We start from the raw sequence: 18839 nt of genomic DNA, 5'->3' as shown, positions 1-18839 counted from the left end.
AGCATTCTAATAGTAGAATTAATAAACCTATCTGCAAGTAGCAATTAAGACTAAGTCTAAGAAACTTGGTTTTCATGCTGGCTGGAGTCCTCATTCACCAGGAAATCAAGACGAAGTTCTCAGTGTTCCGATCAACAAAATGGAGATCATTCTATTGCGATCTAAATTTAAACCAGGATCGCTTTCCCCATTACTGTCCCCTCTTGACTCATGTGGAATTAAACTGCGAACTTTCTGTCCTCCAAAGGATCCCAAAAGTTGGGGACCTCTTACAGACTCAGCAGGGCTTATAATTTTTATTTGTCTACTTCAGGTGGGTGTTTGCAAAGACAATTACCAAATGAAGAATGAAGATTAGGAGAGGGTCACAGATGGAGATGCCACCTTGCCACTGCAGAGGGTAGGAATGGATATAAACACTCCATCTGTGTTCTGGCAGTTATTTTTCCATGCTAGGAAGTAGCTGGGGCTGGGACTTCTTGTTTTCTTGGACTCCCCCACCAAAACACCCCAGAAAGGGGTCAGACAAGCTAATCTGAATAAACAAGCTGAAATGACTGTGCTGGGCAGATGTATTCAGTTCATTCTAGAGAATTCACTCATTCAATCGTATATTACATATTTACTATTCTATTTATTTTATTTTGTTAATTTGTTTTGTTGTCTGTCCTCCCCTTCTAGACTGTGAGCCTACTGTTGGGTAGGGACCGGCTCTATATGTTCCCCCTCCTCCCCCTCTCCATCCCCCCCCCCCCGCCTTACCTCCTTCCCTTCCCCACAGCACCTGTATATATGTATATATGTTTGTACGCATTTATTACTCTATTTATTTTACTTGTACGTATTTATTCTATTTATTTTATTTTGTTAATATGTTTTGTTGTCTGTCCTCCCCTTCTAGACTGTGAGCCTACTGTTGGGTAGGGACCAGCTCTATATGTTCCCCCTCCTCCCCCTCTCCATCCCCCCTGCCTTACTTCCTTCCCCTCCCCACAGCACCTGTATATATGTATATATGTTTGTACGTATTTATTACTCTATTTATTTTACTTGTACGTATTTATTCTATTTATTTTATTTTGTTAATATGTTTTGTTGTCTGTCCTCCCCTTCTAGACTGTGAGCCTACTGTTGGGTAGGGACCGGCTCTATATGTTCCCCCTCCTCCCCCACTCCATCCCCCCGCCTTACCTCCTTCCCCTCCCCACAGCACCTGTATATATGTATATATGTTTGTACGTATTTATTACTCTATTTATTAATTTTACGTGTACATATTTATTCTATTTATTTTATTTTGTTAATATGTTTGGTTCTCTGTCCTCCCCTTCTAGACTGTGAGCCTACTGTTGGGTAGGTACCGTCTCTATATGTTGCCAACTTGTACTTCCCAAGCGCTTAGTACAGTGCTCTGAACACAGTAAGCGCTCAATAAATACGACTGAATGAATGAACTTCTTTCCACAGACTCTGTTGAGTAATGGGATGGGGAGGAGGAGAGATTGGTCACATAGCTTCCTGTCAACAATGAGTGACAGAATCTTGGAAAATTTTTCTCTAGGTGACCAACCTTCTCTTCAGGGGAAGAAAGAGTAATTAGCCTACTTAGATGGAACTCCCAAGATGATATCTTTTGGATCTTTCTGTTTGGGTTCAAAAATACGTTCAGAATGGCAGAGACAGTGATAAAACATTGACTACCGGCAGGCAATCTACAATATCCCACTTCAGTATCTAGCAACACTCAGCCTAGAGAAGAGCCCTGTAAAAACAGAAGGAGAAAGGGAATTCTGAATGTGGCTACCTCAAACAAACACACGGCGGGTCCGTTTATCTAACATCTCCGTGCCAGGAATCTCACAGCCAGAATTCCTCTACGACCTACCCACAATGAGTCCGACTTCACAGGTTGGCTCTTCATACGCACAGGTCATCATGGTGCCCACGGTGTCATTCACCACAGCCACAACATCCAGGTCAAATTCCTTTGGAGAGACACGACAGGGACAGCTTTAAGGACACCATGACTTTCCTTTTATGTGAGCCCCAAACATCCTTCTGGTCAGCCCCCCACTAATAGAGCATGGTCGGGAATTTCTATATTATTTCTCCGCCAAATGTTTTACCAGCCATCAAAGCATTCACTAGTCCAGCTAAAAATACCAGTGTTAGACAAAGTAATGGCACAGTGCAGTTACATATGTGGTCCAACCCTGGGCTGCTGGCCACCAGGTTACTTGTGAGGCTACTTGTGTTCCCTGACTCCCTTTCCCAAAGGCTCTATGGCACCTTCTCTCCTTCAACTATCTCCCTAACCTCCCAACAGATATATTTTAGCTGATGCCAGGCCCAGCACACACTTCCACAGCACTGGGGATTTCAGAGTGGCACGCGAGTGCTCCTGGTATCATGATAAAAATATTCTAGGAGGCATGGGGAAGCCAAATGAGGGAGCAGTGCTACCCCGGAGCCAGGTAAAAGCTGGGAGATGCCAGATGGGCTCTATCGGATGTGACCACTGAACCTCCAAACCTCGAGAAGCTCAAAGGCTCCAGAATTCAAGTCCTCCTACCTTAGTTTAAGAAAAAAAAAATTGGAGAACAGATTTTTTTTTAATACTGGTGGGTACCAGGCTGTTGAGGTTACCAGTCATGAGCAAAATCAAGATGGCCCTAACTCTGGCCGCCAGTGACCTAATTGAACATAATAATAATAATAATGTTGGTATTTGTCAAGCGCTTACTATGTGCCAAACACTGTTCTACGCGCTGGGGTAGATACAAGGTAATCAGGTTGCCCCACGTAGGGCTCACAGTCTTCATCCCCATTTTACACATGAGGTAACTGAGGCACAGATAAATTAAGTGACTTGCCCAAGGTCACACAGCTGGCAAGTAGCAGAGCCAGGATAAGAACCCAAAACCTCTGACTCCCAAGCCCGCCAGAAGTGGAAACGTGTGGGTTGAGCAGGCTTGCTGGTTTCTTTTATAATACTTTCTACTACAGGATTTGTTTTAGACATGACCAATTTCTTTCTCCCTTGAACTTATGTGTCTCTACTAGCTGTATTAGTGAAGGAAGAGTCAGAGATTAACTCCATTTTCAGGTAAACAAAAGGAAGAAGACTCTTTTCTTGTGAGCTGTATGGGTCTCTTGGTATAATAATGTCTTATAGAGTTCCTGCTCTTCAAAGCTCAAGCTGGTGGGTCAGATTTAAAGACCGCCCCTTGCTGCCTCCTTGACTTAAAAATGCAAAATGCCTCCACATAAAAGAGGTTATCACCTGAGTTCACCCAAAGGGAAGGAAAGACCCAAATATCCCCACATCCATACGTGGTCAGAGAATCCTTTATTCTGCTGCCCATAAGGATGAATTAAGCAGAAAAAGAAATCAGTATCTCATAAAGAAAATCATATGTCTCCTCTCCTTTCCACCAGGCTCCTGGCTCATCCACAGACCTTCCCTACACTTGGATTTGTTCACTATATTAATTCATTCAATCGTATTTATTGAGTGCTTACTATGTGCAAAGCGCTGTACTAAACGCTTGGGAAGTACAAGTTGGCAACATATAGAGACGACAGGCTCACGGTCTAGAAGAGGGAGACGGACAACAAAACATAACATGTGGACAGGTGTCAAGTCATCAGAATAAGTAGAAATTAAGCTAGATGCACATCATTAACAAAATGAATAGAATAGTATTCAGCCCACCCACAGGGCCACAGCACTAATGTCCTTATCCGTAATTTATTTTAATGTCCGTCTCCCCCTCTAGACTTTGCGCTCCTTGTGGGCAGGGAACGTGTCTACCAATTCGGCTATATTGTACAATCCCAAGCGCTTAGTGGAGTGCTCTGCACCACAGTAAGGGCTCAATAAATACAACTGTACTGACTGATTCCCACCACGACAAACCCAAACTGAAACCTGAGGAAGAAGGTTGTACCGTCGGTTTTGCTATACTGGGGGGCCGTATTCTTCAAGAACAGCAGCATTAAGGCAAACATGTTACTGTACCCAAGCCTTGACCAACACCACCGTGAGAGCTCAAAACCATTTCTTCCGACATCGTGTCAATTTCTACCTGGACGGGTGTGTGTTGCTGTGTTTTAGACTGTGAGCCCACTGTTGGGTAGGGACTGTCTCTATATGTTGCCAACTTGTACTTCCCAAGCGCTTAGTACAGTACTCTGCACACAGTAAGCACTCAATAAATATGATTGATTGATTGAAAGAAAGTTCTCTAAATACTTTGTCACATTCTAACCATAACACATAGTGAAACACAGTCTTCTAGACTGTGAGCCCATTGATGGGTAGGGACCATCTCTACATGTCTCTATATGTTGCCAACTTGTACTTCCCAAGCGCTTAGTACAGTGCTCTGCAGACAGTAATAATAATAATAATAATAATGGCATTTATTAAGCACTTACTATGCGCAAAGCACTGTTCTAAGCGCTGGGGAGGTTACAAGGTGATCAGGTTGTCCCACGTGGGGCTCACAGTCTTAATCCCCATTTTACAGATGAGGTAACTGAGGCACAGAGAAATTAAGTGACTTGCCCAAAGTCATACAGCTGACAATTGGTGGAGCCGGGATTCGAACCCATGATCTCTGACTCCAAAGCCTGTGCTCTTTCCACTGAGCCATGCTGCTTCTCTAAGCACGCTGCTTCTCTTTATTGAGTAAGCACTCAATAAATACGACTGAAGGAATGAATGAATGAAAATGATCATTTTAAGAGAATTGACTATACTGCCAGACTGAGCCCCCCGTTTCCTCTGCTCCTCCTCCCCTCTCCATCGCCTCTACTCCCTCTCTCTGCTCTACCCCCCCTCCACCCCACAGCACTTGTGTATGTATGTACATATTTATTATTCTATTAATTTTATTAATGATGTGTACATATCCCACACTGAGCCCCTTCCTTCCTCTCCCCCTCATCCCCCTTTCCATCTCCCCATCTTACCTCCTTCCCTTCCCCACAGCACCTGTATATATGTATATATGTTTGTACATATTTATTACTCTATTTATTTATTTATTTATTTTACTTGTGCATATCTATTCTATTTATTTTATTTTGTTAGTATGTTTGGTTTTGTTCTCTCTCTCCCCCTTTTAGACTGTGAGCCCACTGTTGGGTAGGGACTGTCTCTAGATGTTCCCAATTTGTACTTCCCAAGCGCTTAGTACAGTGCTCTGCACATAGTAAGCTCTCAATAAATACGATTGATGATGATGATGATCTATAATTCTATTTATATTGATGCTATTGATGCCTGTCTACTTGTTATGTTATGTTTTGTTTTGTTGTCTGTCTCCCCCCACTTCTAGATTGTGAGACCACTGTTAGGTAGGGGTTGTCTCTGTTGCCAAACTGTACTTTCCAAGCACTTAGGACAGTGTTCTGCACACAGTAAGCGCTCAATAAATGATTGAATGAATGAATACTAGCCCCATTTTATATACAGGCGAAACAGAGGCCCTGGGAGACACTGGAGTTCTAATTTCATTCATTCATTCAATCGTATTTATTGAGCGCTTACTGTGTGCAGAGCACTGGACTAAGCAATTGGGAATTACAAGTTGGCAACATACAGAGACAGTCCCTACCCAACAGCGGGCTCACAGTCGGCTGTGTGACTTTGGGCAAGTCACTTCACTTCTCTGGGCCTCAGTGACCTCATCTGTACAATGGGGATGAAGACTGTGAGCCCCACTAGGGACAACCTGATCACCTTGTAACCTCCCCAGCGCTTAGAACAGCGCTTTGCACATGGTAAGCGCTTAACAAATGCCATCATTATTATTATTATTCTCTGGGCCTCAGTTCCCTCATCTGTACAATGGGGATGAAGACTCTGAGCCCCACTAGGAACAACCTGATCACCTTTTAACCTCCCCTGTGCTTAGAACAGCGCTTTGCACGTAGTAAGTGCTTAACAAATGCCATCATTATTATTATTATTCTCTGGGCCTCAGTTCCCTCATCTGTACAATGGGGATGAAGACTGTGAGCCCCACTAGGGACAACCTGATCACCTTGTAACCTCCCCTGCGCTTAGAACAGCGCTTTGCACATAGTAAGTGCTTAACAAATGCCATCATTATTATTATTATTATTCTCTGGGCCTCAGTTCCCTCATCTGTACAATGGGGATGAAGACTCTGAGCCCCACTAGGAACAACCTGATCACCTTGTAACCTCCCCAGCGCTTAGAACAGCGCTTTGCACATAGTAAGCGCTTAACAAATGCCATCATCATTATTATTATTCTCTGGGCCTCAGTTCCCTCATCTGTACAATGGGGATGAAGACTGTGAGCCCCCCGTGGGACAACCTGATCACCTTGTAACCTCCCCAGTGCTTAGAACAGTGCTTTGCACATGGTAAGGGCTTCACTACTTGCTTACAGTGTGACCCTGGACAAGTAACTCATTGGTGTCTCAGCTTTCTCATCTGTAAAATGGGGCTCCAACATCTGTTCTCGCTACTACACAGACTAGGAGCCCCTTGTGGGGCCATATTGTGTCCCACCTGATTACCTCATATCTACCCCAGTGCTTAGTACAGGGTCTGGCATATAATAAGCACATAACAAATACCAGCATTCATAACTGACAACAACTTGAAGAAGGCGGACAACATACCTCTCTTCTTTTAATTCCTTCTCTCAACAGATTGGCCACATCCTGTCCTTCACAATCTGTTGCCTTAAAGCCTTTTGTCCAATTAAGTAGGATACCCTGAGGAAACATAAGCCACATTAGAAATGAACTGCTGGCACACTGGTCCTAAACAAAAATGTGGTTTTTACACAAATCCCCTGCCTATGGACTATGGACTAACCAAAACAATGCCTTGGTGAAGATTCCTTTGTCACCACGAGCAAGTGATGGCAGAATTGGGCCCCTGATTTCTGACTTGCCATAACTTAAGACGTCATAAATTGCAACTTAAAACAAGCTTAAACTAAGGTATGAATTGGGCCCCTGGTTTCTGACTTCCATTAACTTAAGACGTTATAAATTGCAACTTAAAACAAGCTTAAACTAAGGTATGAATTGGGCCCCTGATTTCTGACTTGCCATAACTTAAGACGGCATAAATTGCAACTTAAAACAAGCTTAAACTAAGGTATGAATTGGGCCCCTGGTTTCTGACTTGCCATAACTTAAGATGGCATAAATTGCAATTTAAAACAAGCTTAAACTTAGGTATGTATTGTCTTCAGTTCCTTAATACCTAGAAAAATATTTTATAGATCCTAATTCAACAAACTAGCGAACTGCTTTTTAAAACATACTACACAGAGTGATTTGGTCTGACAACAGCACTTAGAACAGTGCTTTGCACATAGTAAGCGCTTAATAAATGCCATTATTATTATTATTATTATTATCTAAGAGCTTTAGGTCATTAGGTGAAGAAATCACTAAAGCAGAGACTTATGTGGATGAATAGGCTTCAGTCTCAAGAGCGGTAATGGCAGGCAATAGGATGCCTATTTCGCTCACTTCCTGACCACAAAACTAATATTACTCATGCTAGAATCAAGATTTTTGGCTTTGCTTTTACCACAGTTGAGCACTTCCTGAAGGAAAAATACTCCCAATTCTGGAAACAAGATGTACTTTCTGAGGAAATCTAGCTTTAAATAATCAAATGAGTCAGCATTTGCTGAGGTCCAACAGATACGCCCAATCCTGTATTAGATGTTTTCCTAGTCCATACCCAGAAGGTTTGGGGTTCTAAGCCAGAGAAGCAAGTCAAATTTACTACTGAAACTCTGAGTAAGATGAACATTTACTCTTTTGGCCAAGTTTGTGATACATGCTGCCGAAGCACTTCGTGCACTGATAACTGGGGTGCGGTCAGCAGGATCGGACTTCGAAGTTTCAGGGCAGGGAAGGTGGCCTTAACTTCACACTAGAGCTAAAGTCTTAATATCAACTGGGACGTAATCATATTTCTTGAATTGGGCCCCTTCAAAGAAAGCCAGGAACAGATGGCCCAGCAGAGAGAGAGAAATAAACATCTTGTGGATTGAGAATATATTTTCTGAATTCCATATATGATAAAAAAAAAACCCAGCAGGCCCTCCTCTAGGGCTATCCACCCAGGAGGTACCCCATAAATGTGTCCCCCCGACTTTCCCTCTTTATTCATCCCCCCTCCCAACCCTAACGCATTTATGTACATTTGATTTATTTATATTAATGTCTGTCTCCCCCTCTAGACTGTAACATCGTTGTGGGCAGGGAATGTGTCTGTTACATCATCGTATCATACTCTTCCAAGCTCTTCGTACAGAGCTCTGCACACAAAAAGCACTTAATAAATAAATGCTGTTGGTGGTGATAATCAAACCCTAAAACACAGTACGGTCAGAATGTACTTGGTCAGTCACTTTCTAATGAAATTTAATTTCACCTGTAGCCTAATCAACAGTTCAAAAGCTGTCAACTGGTCAGTAAAAGACTCACCGCATCTAGACTTGTCTGCTTGCAGGGAAAGGAAAAGGTAAATCCCAGGGGCAGCCGAGCCCCCTTTATCCCCATGTAATCCAGGAAATCGGAGATGCAGTGGACAATGTGATCAAACAGCTTAAAAAAAGATGATATATTATACATACACACAAATATAGAATATCCAGAGCCATTTAAATTCCATCCTATAGTACACATGAAAATATAACCCACCCATACATGTTAAACTAGGTTTTCCCAGGACTTTAAAAATTTGAGTTCCCTTTAACATTCTGAAGCTCTAACATTAATTTACAATGGGTAACGTGGAAGTCTGGTAGCCTGAAAGATTCCCAAGGAGTCCCAAGGGATGCCTAACGCCGATAAGGAGAAGCTTAGTCCTGGGAAAATGTGGCTTTATATCACTGAAAACCCCTAGTTAGCCGGCTTAATTAGTTTCAAGAACATTAAACAAAACAGAGTTTCCCACAGGAAACAATGTATAGCACGTTCATACAGTCTCAAGATAAAAAAATAAACTGAAACTATATAAATATATTTTAAATTCATTCAATCGTATTTATTGAGCGCTTACTGTGTGCAGAGCACTGTACTAAGCGCTTGATAAACGCGCTTTATTGTGTTTAAATGATCAACACAATAAACCTAGTGAGCAGCAATGTAAATATGAACCATTAAAATTTAAAGAATCAAAATGCTAGCATGTGCACATTATAAAAATTGAATTTACTGTTGATCCTGGCAAACCAAACGATTTGCCTATTTCAATCTGACATTCACCTGAGTCCGGACACTCGTGCACATCTTATTCAACCGCTGGATAAACTCTTTCGATGCTTGCTACTTGAGCATCTGACCGCACAAAGAGCAACTTGAGGGCTTTACCCCAGGCTACGTGTCCCGCGGTTTTCCAACAGCCTGCTACTCTGTTGCTCTTTACTTTGAGGTGATGATGTACTATAAGGTATCTATTTGTGGGGTTCCTTCATTGCAAGGTCAAACAGCTCTGTGTATTGGTTTCAAGGTGATCATGCAGTGAGCCCACACAATCCCATTAAAAACCCACCCAAGAATGTGTTCAGAGCACACGTGTGGCAAAACCAGAGGAGCAGTACTAAGTGAGGGAGCGCTGTAAGAAATAGTGGAATGAAAATTCAGTAGTATTCGTGTGAAAGAGTGCTAAAAAAAGAGCAGTGCATTTAAGGGTGGCTGGGCAATATAAACAACCAAACCCTAATTCTTAGTAGGCTATGCAAGGGTAAAATCCAAAACACAGCTGCAATAAGTAATTTGTAGACCACTATGAAAATGTACACTCTAAGAATCAAGTCACCTGATGAGGCAAATTTCCACTGATAAAATGCAGAGATTTAGCCTCCACACGCATTTCGTAGTGAATGAATCAGTGTGCCATTTCTGGGTTCAAAGACACACACATACATACGGTGTGGATAAACTCAGGATGTAGAATAAGCACTTAAATACTACTATTATCTAAGTGTGTCCCTAACCATAAGGACGGATATGATGAGGGTAACGACCACATTATCCCTTCAAATACCCTCTGGTTTCACTCTTACAGATAAAATCCTCCACTAAATGGGCACCCATATCGGCATTTTTAACGTTCTTATGTTTCTCACCTCCTCTCCGGTGCCCTGCATGACTTCAATGGGAATGGCATAGATTTTGTTGTGCATTTCAACTGTCCTCCGTTTCCCACTGCGGATCTTCACCAGCAAGACTCGGAAGTTTGTTCCTCCCAGGTCGAGGGCCAAGAAATCCCCGTTTTCTATTGCGACAACGGAGAAAGAGTTTTAGGAACGCGACAGTTTGAGGAATGGAGGGACACCGCAGCAGCCGGTGCCGGCCAAGCTCTCGGCTCTCGCTTTTAAGAGGGGTTTACGGGAGCTGCCTAGGGTGATCCACGCTGTACTTCATCTATGCTGAGGGCAGTGTTAGTTGCATGAATATTGTGTGCATTGCAAGTCAAGCGGTGTGGCCCAGTGGCTAGAGCAAGGGCTTGGAAGTCAGGAAGACCCGCGTTTTAATCTCGGCTCTGCCACTTGTCTGCCACGTGACCCTGGGCAGGTCACTTCACTTCTCTGTGCCTCGGTTACCTCACCTGCAAAATAATAATAATAATCACAATGGCATTTATTAAGCGCTGGGGAGGCTACCAGGTGATCAGGTTGTCCCACGGGGGGCTCACAGTCTTAATCCCCCATTTTACAGATGAGGTAACTGAGGCACAGAGAAGTGAAGTGACTTGCCCAAAGTAGAGGTCAAGCTGTGAGCACCATGTGGGACAGGGACCGTGTCCAACCCCAAGTGCTTTGAACAGTGGTGGGCGCATAGGAAGTGCTTAACAAATACCACACCTATTATTATCATTATTATACATCCCAGCGCTCAGTACAGTGCCCAGCACATAGTAAGTGCTTAACAAATAGACTGTGAGCCCGCTGTTGGGTAGGGACGTCTCTATATATTGCCAACTTGTACTTACCAAGCGCTTAGTACACAATAAGCGCTCAATAAATACGATTGAATGAATGAATGAATACCATTTCTCTGTGCCTCAGTTCTCTCATCTGCAAAATGGAGATTAAATCCCCCTCCCTCTGACTTAGACTGTGAGCCCTGTACAGGACTTGATTACCTTTTATCAATCCCAGCGTCTAGTACAGTGTGACACAGAGTAAGTAAAAAAAAGTTCCGGCCCAAGGCTCACACTAGGATACGTTAGGGTGGCATTCCAGCCCCAACTTGATTCCGGCCGCTCTGTCCGTGAAATTAGCATTTCCAGTATTTGCATGCTCATGAGAAAAATACATAATAGTCCAAACAGCTTGGACTCAGACACAAAAGCTCCTTTTTCTGAGCCGCTCAACACTCTCTGTCAGCATTACTTCATCCGGCTGCCCTGCAAAGATTAGGGCCCGAAAGAGGAAATAATTCACCCAAGTTCAGGTTCAGGAAATCAACAGCAGGACTGGAACTCCAAACCGCGGCCCCCGTCCGTTGGAATCGGCACGCGAGTTCATCTGTGAACCCCAAAGCGAACCCAGGGGGATTTCACTCAGGGAAAAGACGTGGCGTCTTAGGCATTAGCCCAGACGCAACTATGCTCGCTTCTCCTAAAACTCTGGACTCAGCTTCTTGTTGAAACCCACTTTAAGGAATCACGTTGTAGTCTGCTTCGCCTTGATCGATACCACGCACGTGGGAACAGAAGTTTCTTCTGATGTCGCCCCACCCGTAATGTACTAGATACATGATAATAATAATAATAATAATTATTATTATTATGTTGGTACTTGTTAAGCGCTTACTATGTGCAAAGCACTGTTCTAAGCTCTGGGGTAGATACAAGGTAATCAGGTTGTCCCACGAGGGGCTCACAGTCTTCATCCCCATTTGACAGATGAGGGAACTGAGGCCCAGAGAAGTGAAGTGACTTGCCCAAGGTCACGCAGCTGACAACTGGTGGAGCCGGGATTTGAACCCACGACCTCGGACTCCAAAGCCCGGGCTCTTTCCACTGAGCCACGTGACACAGAAAGAAAGTTTCTCAAGTCTCTACCAACGTTTTAGCCAAAAAAAGGAGTGAAGACGTGTTATGGGAGAATTGAGCGCAGCAACCTGGCCTAGTGGATAGAGGAGAGGCCTGGAAATCAAAATTATCTGAGTTTTAATTTTGTCTCCATCACTTGTCTGCTAAGAGGCCTCGGGCAAGTCACCTCGCTCCTCTGGGTCTCATTTACCTCATCTGTAAAATGAGGACTATTTTACTTGTACATATTTATTCTATTTATTTTATTTTGCTTAATATGTTTTGTTTTGTTGCCTGTCTCCCCCTTCTAGGCTGTGAGCCCGCTGTTGGGTAGGGACCGTCTCTATATGTTGCCGACTGTACTTCCCAAGCACTTAGTACAGTGCTCTGCACACAGTAAGCGCTCAATAAATATGATTGAATGAATAAATGAATAATCTTATTACTCTATTTATTTATTTTACTTATACCTACTTATTTTATTTATTTTATTTTGTTTAATATGTTTTGTTTTGTTGTCTGTCTCCTCCTTCTAGACTGTGAGCCCGCTGTTGGGTAGGGACCGTCTCTATATGTTGCCGACTTGTACTTCCCAAGCGCTTAGTCCAGTGCTCTGCACACAGTAAGCACTCAATAAATACAACTGAATGAGTGAATGAATGAATAATCTTATTACTCTATTTTACTTGTACATATTTATTCTATTCATTTTATTTTGTTTAATATGTTTTGTTTTGTTGTCTGTCTCCTCCTTCTAGACTGTGAGCCCGCTGTTGGGTAGGGACCGTCTCTATATGTTGCCAACTTGGACTTCCCAAGCGCTTAGTACAGTGTTCTGCACACAGTAAGTGCTCAATAAATACGATTGAATGAATGAATGAATAATCTTATTACTCTATTTATTTATTTTACTTGTACCCATTTATTCTATTCATTTTATTTTGTTTAATATGCTTTGTTTTGTTGTCTGTCTCCCCCTTCTAGACTGTGAGCCCGCTGTTGGGTAGGGACCGTCTCCATATGTTGCCAACTTGGACTTCCTTGTACAGTGCTCTGCACACAGTAAGCGCTCAATAAATATGATTGAATGAATGAATGAATGAATGAATGTGAGCCCCATGTGGGATATGGACTGCGTCCAACCTGATTAGCTTGTATCTACCCTAGCACTTTGTACAGTGCCTGGCCCATAGTAAGCACTTAAATACCTTAATAAAAAAAAAATCTCCTTCGGGAAAATCCCAAGGGAAACCCAGGCCCGCTTCCTGGAACAGGACGGAGCAGCACGGCCTAGTGGATAGCGCTCAGGCCCGGGGCTCAGAAGACCTGGGTTCTAACCCCGGCTCTGCCATATACTTTTTCTGTGTGATCCTGGGCAAGTCACTTCACGGTGCCTCAGTCTCCTCAACTGGAAACGAGGCTTCGATACCTTTCCTCCCTCCAGCTTGGACTGTGGGTCGCAAGTGGGCCCCAGATAAGAGAAGCAGCGTGGCTCAGTGGAAAGAGCCCGGGCTTCGGAGTCAGAGGTCACGGGTTCAAATCCCGGCTCCGCCAACTGTCAGCTGTGGGACTTTGGGCAAGTCACTTCACTTCTCTGGCCCTCAGTTACTTCGTCTGTAAAATGGGGATTAAGACTGTGAGCCCCCAGTGGGACAACCTGATCACCTTGTATCCCCCCCAGAACAGTGCTTTGCACATAGTAAGCGCTTAACAAATACCATCATCATTATTATTATTGTTATCTTGTATCTCCCCCAGCGCTTGGCACATATTAAGCAATTCATTCAAATACAATTGAATGAATTAAGCGCTGACCAAACACCTTTTAGACTGTGAGCCCACTGTTGGGTAGGGACTGTCTCTATTTGTTGCCAACTTGTACTTCCCAAGCGCTTAGTCCAGTGCTCTGCACACAGTAAGCACTCAATAAATATGATTGATTGATTGATTGATTGATTACTATTATTGTTCCGAACTCACCGGTCCCGTCGGGGGTGCTGCGGACAAACGTGGGCAGCATCTTGACTTTGGCTGACTCGTGGCTCTTCTTCTGCAGTCCGGCCTCGATCTCCACCCTCATCCTCCTCTTCACCTGCAGCAGCTGCTCGTGGGTGAGTTTGAACTCGGCCAGCGTCTCTTCGATGAGCCGGTGCTGCTCGGCGAGCCGGTAGGCCACGGCCGTCACCATGGCAGCTCCCTTCCCACTGCCGCTCTCCGAGAGGATGAAGCGCACGTCGGACTCGGGGACCAGGCGCCTGAGGGTCTTATGGAAACGCCGAGAATATCTAGGGGGCGAGGGGACAACCGCGGACAGAATTAGACCGTACGCTCTTTGTGGGCAGGGGAATGTGTCTGTTTATTGCCATACTGTACTCCCCCAAGTGCTTAGTGCAGTGCTCCACACAGAGTAAGCCTTCATTCATTCATTCATTCAATCATATTTAATTGAGTGCTTACTGTGTGCAGAGCACTGGACTAAGCGCTTGGGAAGAACAAGTCGGCAACATATAGAGACGGTCCCTACCCAACAGCGGGCTCAATCAATCAATCAATCATATTTATTGAGCGCTTACTGTGTGCAGAGCACTGGACTAAGCGCTTGGGAAGGACAAGTCGGCAACATATAGAGACGGTCCCTACCCAACAGCAGGCTCAATCAATCAATCAATCAATCGCATTTATTGAGCGCTTAGTGTGCGCAGAGCACTGGACTAAGCGCTTGGGAAGTACAAGTCGGCAACATATAAGAGACGGTCCCTACCCAACGGCGGGCTCACAGTCTAGAGGGGGGAGACGGACGACAAAACAAAACATATTAACAAAATAAAATAAATAGAATAGTACATATGTACAAGTAAAATAAATAGAGTAATAAATATGGACAAACATATATACAGGCTCATTCATTCATTCATTCAATCGTATTTATTGAGCACTTGCTGTGTGCAGAGCACTGTACTAAGTGCTTGGGAAATACAAGTCAGCAACATATAAGAGACGGTCCCTACCCAACGGCGGGCTCACAGTCTAGAAGGGGGAGACGGACGACAAAACAAAACATATTAACAAAATAAAATAAATAGAATAGTACATATGTACAAGTAAAATAAATAGAGTAATCCATATGGATAAACATATATACAGGCTCACTCATTCATTCATTCAATCGTATTTATTGAGCACTTACTGTGTGCACAGCACTGTACTAAGCGCTTGGGAAGTACAAGTCAGCAACATATAGAGACGGTCCCTCATTCATTCAAGCGTATTTATTGAGCGCTTACTGTGTGCAGAGCACTGGACTAAGCGCTTGGGAAGTACAAGTCAGCAACATATAGAGGCAGTTCCTACCCAACAACGGGCTCACAGTAAAGGAAGCATTCAATAAGTATGACTGAATGAATGAATTAGCTCCCTTCCTCCCGGAAGCCTGATTAGCTTTGGTCTCAGCTGTCTGTAAAATGGGGATTAAAACTGTGAGCCCCCCGTGGGACAACCTGTTCACCTTATAACCTCCCCAGTGCTTAGAACAGTGTTTTGCACATAGTAAGCGCTTAACATTATTATTACTATTATTATTATTATTATGCCTGTGAGTCGGGACCTGGGTTCTAGCCCCGGCTCTGCTATTTGACTGCTGCCTGATGTGAGGTAAGTCATTTCACTTCTCTGGGCCTCAGTTTCCTCATGTGTAAAATGAAGGATCAGTACCTTCCCTTTAAACTGTTCTCTCTCCCCTTTAAACTGTGAGCCCCATGCAGCACGGTTTCCAACCTGAATATAATAATGATGGCATTTGTTAAGCGCTTACTATGTGCAAAGCACCGTTCTACGCGCTGGGCACTGTAATATCTACCCCAGCAATCAGTACAGTGCTTGACACACACTAAGTGCCTAACAAATACCACAATTATCATTTTCATTATTAATAAGGAATAACAGCAGGACGTACGTATATGGGGAAAACCCAAAACTCAGTGGGTCCAATAACCCAGAGAGGCATTTTCAAGACCTTCTCCTTGAAGACCAGCCAATTGTCTCTGGGAAATACTTAGATTTATAAAGAGGAGAAACAGTCAACAATAGAGAAGCAGTATGGCCTAGTGGAAAGACCGCGGGCCTGGGAATCAGAGGACCTGGGTTCTAATCCCGGCTCCGCCAGTTGTCTGTTATGTGACCCGAAGCAAGTCACTTCTCTGCTTCTCAATTATCTGTAAAAGGGGGAATACGACTGTGAGCCCTAATAATAACCTAACCCTAAATGGGACAGGGACGATGTCAAAACCCGACTATCTTGTATCTATCCCAATACTTTGTAAAGTGCCCGGAATATAATAAATATTTAACAGATACCATTAAAACAATACGAGCAGGCCAAAGTATGGATAAAATTCAGTCATGATTCACAGCAAGATGATGTGGGTCAGAATGGTTTGACTAACACAAATTTAGCTGTTTCCAAACATTTATTTAGTGTTCAAGACAGACCCTGAATTAGTGCTATTAGGCTCACAAAGAAACGAAGAAGAAAGGATTAAGCGACTTGTCTACAAGTGCTTAAACGAGGCCACTGAACGCAACCACCGGACTCTACTGTCCTAACGTAGGAAAACAGTAATTTTCCAGAATGATGAGCTGATCATCATTCCCCAGAGTTGATCACACACGCTACAGGCCCACTTGATGATGAGGATGATGGCATTTATTGAGCGCTTACTAAGTGCAAAGCACTGTTCGAAGCGCCGGGGATGTTACAAAGTGATCAGGTTGTCCCACGGGGAAGCTCGGTCCTCATCCCCATTTGACAGATGAGGGAACTGAGGCCCAGAGAAGTGAAGTGACTTGCCCAAAGTCACACAGCTGACAAGTGGGGAGCCGGGATTTGAACCCACGACCTCTGACTCCAAAGCCCGGGCTCTTTCCACTGAGCCACGCTGATTTTCTGACCCATCCCATTCTTTGACCCATCCCTGTACCACAGAGTCCCTGGTGAATTCCAAGGTTAGAAATGCACCGCTACAAAGACCAGAGCACGTGAAGAAGGGAATCACAACCTTTTGTAAGATCAGCGTCCAGGCAAAAATCGATAAATCATATTTACCGAGCACTTACGGTGCGCAGAGCACTGTACTAAGCGGTTAGGAGAGCATAATACAACTGGCAATTGAAAAGGGACAGGTGGAAGGTGAAAGCTGTGCAGGGCATGGAGGATGCTGGGAAATAATGATAATTAATAATTATGGCATTTAAGTGCTTACTATGTGCCAGACACTGTTCTACGTGCTGGGGCAGAAACAGGATAATTGGGTTGGGCACAACCTTAATTCCCATTTTCCAGATGAGGGAACTGAGGCCCAGAGAATAATAATAATGATGATGGTATTTAAGCGCTTACTATGTGCCAAGCACTGTTCTAAGTGCTGGGACAGATACAAGATAATCGGGTTGGACACAGCCTTAATTCCCATTTTCCAGATGAGGGAACTGAGGCCCAGAGAATAATAGTAATGATGATGGCATTTTTTAAGCGCTATGTGCCAGACACTGTTCTACGTGCTGGGGCAGAAACAGGATAATTGGGTTGGACACAGCCTTAATTCCCATTTTCCAGATGAGGGAACTGAGGCCCAGAGAATAACAGTAATAATGATGGCATTTTTTATGCGCTTACTATGTGCCAGACACTGTTCTAAGTGCTGGGACAGATACAAGATAATCGGGTTGGACACAGCCTTAATTCCCATTTTCCAGATGAGGGAACTGAGGCCCAGAGAATAATAATGATGATGATGGCATTTGTTAAGCGCTTACTATGTGCCAAGCACTGTTCTAAGTGCTGGGGCAGATACAAGATAATTGGGTTGGACACAGCCTTAATTCCCATTTTCCAGATGAGGGAACTGAGGCCCAGAGAATAATAGTAATAATGATGGCATTTTTTATGCGCTTACTATGTGCCAGACACTGTTCTAAGTGCTGGGACAGATACAAGATAATCGGGTTGGACACAGCCTTAATTCCCATTTTCCAGATGAGGGAACTGAGGCCCAGAGAATAATAGTAATGATGATGGCATTTTTTAAGCGCTATGTGCCAGACACTGTTCTACGTGCTGGGGCAGAAACAGGATAATTGGGTTGGACACAGCCTTAATTCCCATTTTCCAGATGAGGGAACTAAGGCCCAGAGAATAATAATAATGATGATGGCATTTGTTAAGAGCTTACTATGTGCCAAGCAGTGTTCTAAGTGCTGGGGCAGATACAAGATTAATTCCCATTTTCCAGATGAGGGAACTGAGGCTCAGAAAATAATAATAATAATGATGGCATTTATTAAGCACTTACTATGTGCCAAGCACTGTTCTAAGTGCTGGGGGAGGGCACAAGGTAGGTTGTCCCATGTGGGGCTCACACTTTCAATCCTCATTTTACAGATGAGGTAACTAAGGCACAGAGAAGTGACTTACCCAAAGTCACACAGTTAATAATATAATAATGATAGCATTTATTAAGCGCTTACTATGTGCAAAGCACTGTTCTAAGCGCTGGGGAGGTTACAAGGTGATCAGGTTGTCCCACGGGGGGCTCCCAGTCTTCATCCCCGTTTTTCAGATGAGGTAACTGAGGCCCAGAGAAGTGAAGTGACTTGCCCAAAGTCACACAGCTGGCAATCGGCGGAGTCGGGATTTGAACCCAGGACTTCTGGCTCCAAAGCCCGGGCTCTTTCCACTGAGCCACGCTGCTTCCGCAGTTGACAAGTGCAGAGCCGGGATTAGGACC

General features: G+C 43.9%; 1 protein-coding gene across 1 annotated transcript in view; it reads right to left on the bottom strand.

Annotated features, from left to right (window-relative positions):
• The window catches only part of HK1 (hexokinase 1), a 123442-nt gene that overhangs the window by 27783 nt on the left and 76820 nt on the right, over positions 1-18839 (bottom strand). Inside the window, exons 10-14 of the mRNA XM_038743630.1 lie at positions 14038-14342; positions 10145-10293; positions 8499-8618; positions 6663-6758; positions 1886-1985 (exon numbers count right to left, since the gene is read on the bottom strand). Of these exons, the coding sequence (XP_038599558.1) occupies positions 1886-1985; positions 6663-6758; positions 8499-8618; positions 10145-10293; positions 14038-14342 (770 nt within the window). The remainder of the gene's footprint in view (positions 1-1885; positions 1986-6662; positions 6759-8498; positions 8619-10144; positions 10294-14037; positions 14343-18839) is intronic.

The sequence above is a fragment of the Tachyglossus aculeatus genome, chromosome 3, assembly GCF_015852505.1.
Source record: "Tachyglossus aculeatus isolate mTacAcu1 chromosome 3, mTacAcu1.pri, whole genome shotgun sequence".
NCBI classification, from domain to species: Eukaryota; Metazoa; Chordata; class Mammalia; order Monotremata; family Tachyglossidae; genus Tachyglossus; species Tachyglossus aculeatus.
The sequence above is the reverse complement of the archived record's forward strand: the minus strand, read 5'-3'. Positions and strand labels throughout refer to the sequence as shown.